Source organism: Branchiostoma floridae, chromosome 16 (genome assembly GCF_000003815.2).
Source record: "Branchiostoma floridae strain S238N-H82 chromosome 16, Bfl_VNyyK, whole genome shotgun sequence".
NCBI lineage: Eukaryota > Metazoa > Chordata > Leptocardii > Amphioxiformes > Branchiostomatidae > Branchiostoma > Branchiostoma floridae.
In genome coordinates, this window is record NC_049994.1 from 13,000,887 (window position 1) to 13,007,650 (window position 6,764).

At 43.1% G+C, this 6,764-nt stretch overlaps 1 protein-coding gene across 1 annotated transcript; it reads left to right on the forward strand.

The window, feature by feature from the left end:
* The first annotated feature begins 3,040 nt into the window (after positions 1–3,040).
* Positions 3,041–6,343, forward strand: LOC118403711 (carbohydrate sulfotransferase 1-like). Its single transcript, XM_035802483.1, has 2 exons — positions 3,041–4,165; positions 5,082–6,343. The coding sequence occupies exons 1-2, from the start codon at positions 3,077–3,079 to the stop codon at positions 5,463–5,465; spliced, it is 1,473 nt and encodes a 490-aa protein (XP_035658376.1). The 5' UTR covers positions 3,041–3,076; the 3' UTR covers positions 5,466–6,343.
* The last annotated feature ends 421 nt before the right edge of the window (positions 6,344–6,764 follow it).

Here is a 6,764-nt window from a genome sequence, read left to right on the forward strand (position 1 = left end):
TTTTCAAAAATACAAATTCACGTCCGAAAGCTCATTTCATTAGCAGATAGTAAGCATAAGACAAGGTCACGACCGACAAATCTGTAAGATTCTGCCTGCAAACTCATAAACTGATAATATTAACAGGACACGGACTACCTGGACCTAATTAGAACACTGTAAACCTCCACGTACGCTGTGGGTAAGAGAATACGTACTACATAACATGTAAAAGTAACGATTAGACAGTCTACATCGCCACCCTTCCTTTGCAAGGGTACAGCTATGATAGACTTCTCGTAGATGGATAGCTATTAGCGCTTTCAGAAGAGTGCAGCTGACAGCCTTCGGAAACGATGCATAAAACCACATTTGTCACTTCTCTTTCCTTCAAAGATCTAGATCCTGTTTCATCACCTGAAACCTGAAGTTAAGACTGATCAGAGTAAATTGATAGGATAGAAATGCTGGGGTAGATACTTAACTTCTGTCCGCTTTATGTGCAATTCATAACCTTTCTTAACTCAAACGAGACATTCTTAAACCTTGCCTATGTAAATGTATGTATTTATGTATAATTTCGTGTATCTATGTTGTGATGATGCTGTGCTGTAATATTATGATATGTTTTTATTTCGACCAATGGAAATAAAAGCTTGCTAAAATCAAGGTAAAAGTGGAGCGGAATTACTAATAGATTCAGAATCACTTATTGTTCCTATGTATAACTACGCAAGAATCAAATGTGAGAAAAGCTTATATAGATCTATTTGGACTCAGCAACTGCAGAGCCTGGAGTTTCATGGCATCAAATATTCTCAATTTCAATCTTGGTCATCTGCCAGATACGACGGTTTCACAAATCATTTCCAATGCCATCAGTCTTGCGTACCTCTACCTCCCGTCTAGAAGGAACAAACCTGATGTATCACCGCGACAGTACCACATGGACACGCTCTTTGTGCAGTCAGATTTCTACCCCCTCATGATGCTATCGATCCAGACAAGAAGGAGCCAAACTTGAGCCGACAAATGCTTCTTTTCGCATCAATCGCGTCATTTTGGGATCCTGGGTTACTCCTGTGCCCCTACATAGTCACTAACAACGGCACGCTGCGCCGGCAACTTCTGGAAAAACTATGATTCATGCTGCCAACTACCAGAGGCGCTGGAATTACTTCGTGTGACGCAATAGATCACATAGCTTCTCAATGCACTCACTGAAAGATATCACTTTTGCTAAAGCTCGCGGAAAACTGTCAAAATTGATATAAAGCCACTTCACGTCCCAAATGAGCCAATTAAAAGCAAGTGCCAGTCACATTGCCGCTCATAAGATAAGAAATTTATGATGAATGTAGTTGTTTAAACGACAATATTTGAGTTGAGCGCATTGGGATATTACGACTTGCGTGTACTATACATCATCGTCTACTTAACATTTCTCCATCTTTTTCCTCTGTGGCTTGTATTATATACCAAACGAAATAAGTTGAATGTTGTTGAAATGTCGGCGTGAGTCGGGTTTTTTTTACTGTACTACACGACCGATTTTGATAAACTGTCGATGTTGATGATGGCGATGATAACAATAATCTTCTTGTGTAACAATAAATGAAATAGTTCTTGTTCATGTTTTTCAGAACAGTCCATCTGGTTGACATGACCTACCTGATCACGTGAAAAAAGTGCTAAGAACGGAAACAAGTTTTATGGTTATCACGTGACGAAAAGCATGTCCATCACGTGATGATCGAGCAGACATTGGTCGTCTGGACGTCTCAGCCATTGGTGGAAATGATCACATGATCCTCACGTGACAAAGGTGTGTTATATGTCGGCATACTTTGTGATTGGATGTTTCCAGATCTTACAAATTAGAATTTTTATATTTGCAGCAGCCATTATGAACTTTGAACTTTATCTATCATACCACATTGCAGACTAGTACTATCAGGAGTTTATGGTGGGTATGTATAGACCCAACATGGTGACTGACCGTTCATAATGCATGGATGATGATTCCAAGATCTGAGTTTTTTTTTTTTCATATCCTTCACGTGTTCAGGATATTTGTCTTGAAAATCGCGCATAATTGATTCTGATTAACAAACAATACTGATCAATTTTAATCCAAAAAGTAACACGTCGGGCCCTGTGAACATGATAACAGCACGTTGTTGTTGGGTAAATCATGCTGACATCAAACAATACATACCTAACGTTATATCAAGACATCTTCATTTGGTTTTGTACAGTGACCCCCGTGTAACGACATGCAAGAGTTGTTAGAGGTCCTTCACCTCCTCACCTCTAATTGTATCTCCGGTACGGACCAAAGTATACAAAACATGTCGCTGTCAATTCTCTGATCCTTCAAATATATTTTTTTAAACATATGATTGGGGAGAAACTATCAACAAGGGTGCACTATATAATCCGGCTGCATTGACATATCTTATAGATACTTTGATGGACTTGCAGGGCTCGAAATACCACCTGCATATGCACATTAGTGCAGGTAAAATTGGAGCTGTGCCGGTATTTCTGATGTCTACCTGCACCTAACCTGCACTGGGCCATATCCTGGGTTTTATATAATGTCCTATGATGTAGGTGTATATGGATTGTTGACTGCTGCAATAACTGTTAACACCTATAAGGTATAAAAGAAAAAATAGCAATGGTTTCTAAACAATGTTAGTATGAATACTATGATCCATACCTCCTAAATTCATAGTGGTGCAGGTAAAATTTGTCTGGTACAGGTAATTTTCAATGTTACCTCCACCAGTGCAGATATGTAGAAAAACGTATTTCGAGCCCTTGACAATGTTTAAAAAATTCTGTAATTGGTTTCTGCAAGTTGTGACGTATTTGCGACGCACACAGAACAGAAGAACCTTCAAAGCTGCGGCGTGTGTAAATATGGCAAAGAGGATGTAAGCTGCAATCTTGTTCCCCTCTATTTTTAGTGTCGGGGCTGTGGCATAAACATAAAAACAAGGATATGCGATGTTATTGCCGTGTATTCCAGATAGCACGTCCCTTTTCTCTTCTTTCCAGCCCCGTGTCCGAATCACAACTAGGCGTCAAGATGAGTGTTCGCGGAGCGGTGGGCCTGGTCATGTTGGTCCTGACCTTGTTCTGCCTGTTCATGATGCTGTTCCTGGGCCACCTGGACCTATCCCGACCCCGGATCGCCCTGCTGAACGACGTCCTGGCGGGCATACAACCCAGCCAGCGGGGAACGCAGAGAACTTTCCCGGTCCAGCAGACTGTATCACAGGAAACAGTCTTACCGGACACACGTACGGTCTCAACAAGGCGGACGGTGTACCCGAATGAGACCATGGCAGACATGGAGTCCGTGGCGCGGTCAATAGAGTATGAAGAAGAGCCTATTAACAAGGAGGACCGACTGTTAGCGATAAAGCAAAGGTGGGAGTACTATGCTGGTAACGATTACGGTGAGGAGGGGGGACAGTTCGGCAACCAATCGGGGCTAAGCGGCGACCCGGCCCGTCGGCTAACTGTGGTGGTGTTTGCTCAGATGCGTACGGGGTCCTCCTTCACCGGGCAGCTCTTAAACCAGAACCCCTCCTTCTGGTATATGTTCGAGCCGCTCTGGCACCTGAATCACGCACAGAACTTTGTCTACAAACCGATTCCAGTGGTGAACGGCCGGGCCACGGTCCGCCTCACTAACGTTGCATACAGCAGGCCCCCTGAGTCCACGTACAGCAAGGTGCTCGGGGGCATCCTACGATGCGACTTCGGCCAGTTGATGAAATTCATCGGAAGAAAGGAACTTTTCGGCGCCAGGGGTAGCAAGGCTCTGCTACGATTCTGTGACGAAGTCTTGCACTATCCGCCTATTCGGTGCCCTTGGGTGCTGAAGCCTCAAACCTTACCCAAGGTGGTAAATTACTGCAAAAGGACACCCAACATGGCAGTGAAGACAATCCGAATTCAGGACATGACTTCCCTAGAATACTTACTGGGCGATCCTACACTGGACTTAAAGATAGTCCATCTGGTAAGGGACCCACGAGCGGCAATTACGTCAAGACTATCTTTAAAGGGCCCACGCCATAGACCGAAGCTTCCTTTCCCTCCTCAAATTCTCAATGAGAGAGACATTAACAAACTTTGTGACTGGATCAAGAAAAACACTGTGACAACGGTAAGTGAACTTGAAGGATATTGCCTCACTTACAAAATTTCATCAGCCACATTCGGACTCCAGGAAGTATAGCGGTACCACTTCGGTGGTATCGCTAATGGAGATCCTAATAAAACAAACAAACAGCAAACATCCGTTAATTGAGAATTAGTCTTTATACACAACCGATTAAAAATACGGTTCATGTAGACGGGAACGTCTGATGTACAGAAACAGTGTTGGACAATTGACTTACAGCAAGAGAAAAAACATCTGAGATTGGTTAATTTGGTCATGATTGTGAAAATACTGGTAAAAGATACCTGTGGAAATGCAATATGGATTAGTTGTGAAAACGTTTGGTTTCTTGTTGGTATTGCTGAGATATGACAAGGGGCCGGGGAACCTTTCAGTAATAAGTTGATAAAAGCACTAATATATTAATGTACTGTTAGATAAAGTTTTAATATCTAACATAGGAATGTTTAAACTTCAACAACCTTCCACGGGCTGACCTTTAGCTGTAATACTTGTCATCGCTGGGTGGCGCTACAGCAAGAAGTGTACGGGCTCAAACGTGACTAAGCTTCAATCCCCCTCATCCCAACTTCTCCAGTCATATATCGAGATGGCAGGGATAAAAACTTAGCCACGTTTGAGACCATGTTCTTCTTGCCACAGTGATGAAAGGTAGCATATTAAAGTGGCACTGGGAAAGGAATTGTTTTGTTTTGGTTTGTTTTGTTTATGTAAGTGGGTGGCGGCTGTCACGGTGTTTGTGTGTGTGTGTGTTCAATGTGGGAGTTGTCTACATATGAAATCATTATAGATAATGCTTAGGATTCAGATGGATAGCAATTTTATCTTTAGTATAACTAGCTAACAAAGATTTTACCTTGTTGACATAGGATGAATCTCATGTTTGTGTCGCATTCAGGACGTGCCCTCCCCATGGCGAGGCCGGTACACCCTGGTCCGATACGAGGACCTGGCAGAGCATCCCGAACTGATGACCAAAAAGCTGTACGACTTTCTGGGCGTGCCCCTGGACGACGCGGTGCTCAGCTGGGTAAGAGAGAACACAAAAGGAGACGGCAAACCGCACGACCAGTTCAGCACCAAGCACCACGACGCCAACGCTACGGCCAAGATCTGGAGGTACAGGTTGAGTTTTCCTGCCGTGGCCAAAGTACAGGAGATGTGCAGAGATGCCATGAAAATTGTGGGGTATAAAGAAGTGGACTCGTCGGAGGCATTGAGAGACTTAGAGACATCTTTAGTGGACAAAATCCCCGATAACGTCATTGCGATTCGACCATGATGATAAAGTCACATTTCCAAAACGATGCCCAATCGGGCTATTTTTTTAAAACTTTCGGTGGGGTCTTTTATGGCTGCCATTCAAAAGTGATATTTCCTAAATGCGATTATGTTAATTGATTGTGATCATGGTCAGAAGTCTGTTCCGTACATAAAAGGTTCTGGGAAGACCGATGCACCGTCTATCATAGGGGGATAGGGAATATCTTTTTCCCAAACCAGTAATGTTTCTCACCTGCTCAGTGACGTTTCGATGACTGTCAGACACCTTTATCAGAGTTAATGACTGGTTGTGTAAAAGAAAATTCAAATATTATCCTGTGATACCAACGTGATGAAATTATTAAGGAAATGGAGTATTTTGCTACTGTATTTGATATGAGGACTGCAGATATCCAATTATCTTATACCAGACAACCTTTGCTACGTTAGGCCCCATTCCCACAAAGCGGAGGTTTCCCGATGAGTGACAAATAAACTGTTGGTTATTTAGGGATCACTAGAATACATTCGAGATGATTAAGAGTTCACTGCTAGTTGAGGCATCTGTCCAATTTTAGATGTATAACGGCCTCCCAATGGTTTGGTCTTTTTCGAAAATAATTTCATCAGGTTGGTAGAATATGGGATATTTCAGATTTCTTTTGCACAATCAGAATGGCTCTTAGTTACCTGCTGACGTTTTAATGCCTGTTAGACATCCTCCTCAGAGCTTTTTACTGGAGTTATCAGTCTCCAGTGGATTAAAAACGCAGTTTGGATAAGATAGTCAACCTCAGTGATGAACACTGGCGAGGGGGGTACAAACTCAGCCACGTTTGTGATTGTGTTCTCGCCGCAAAATCGCCACTTACATATAGCGGCGAGATGCAGAACTCCAGTTAAAAGCTCTGAGTAAAGGCCCCCTCTCACTTGACGTGCGGCACGCTTGCGGCATTGCTGCGTTCGAAAACGCAGATGTACCCCCACGGAACCTAGAGGTGCCGCAAGCAAACCTAGAGGTGCCGCAAGCAAACCTAGAAGTGCCGCTTGCAAGCGCGAAGTTTTTTAAAACGTTTAAAAATAACGCAAGTGGCAAGATGCCGCAACAGTGCCGCAACAGTGCCCCAACGGTGCCCCAACGGTGTCCCAACAATGCCCCAACAGTGCCGCCACGATGCCCCAAACAGTATCAAGGATATATTTTGCCTATTTTACACCAAGAATCAAAAGTAAACATCATTTTATCACCGAAAAACTATTTTAGATGCATTTCTGATAATTTTACAGCGGTTTTCGATCCAGTTAAAACACTGCGAAT

Bases quoted from the DNA above. Each gene is read 5' to 3' on its own strand.
- LOC118403711 (XM_035802483.1), top strand. From the start codon at position 3,077: ATGAGTGTTCGCGGAGCGGTGGGCCTGGTCATGTTGGTCCTGACCTTG. The intron at 4,166-5,081 runs GTAAGTGAACTT...TGTCGCATTCAG, and splicing joins AGAAAAACACTGTGACAACG to GACGTGCCCTCCCCATGGCG.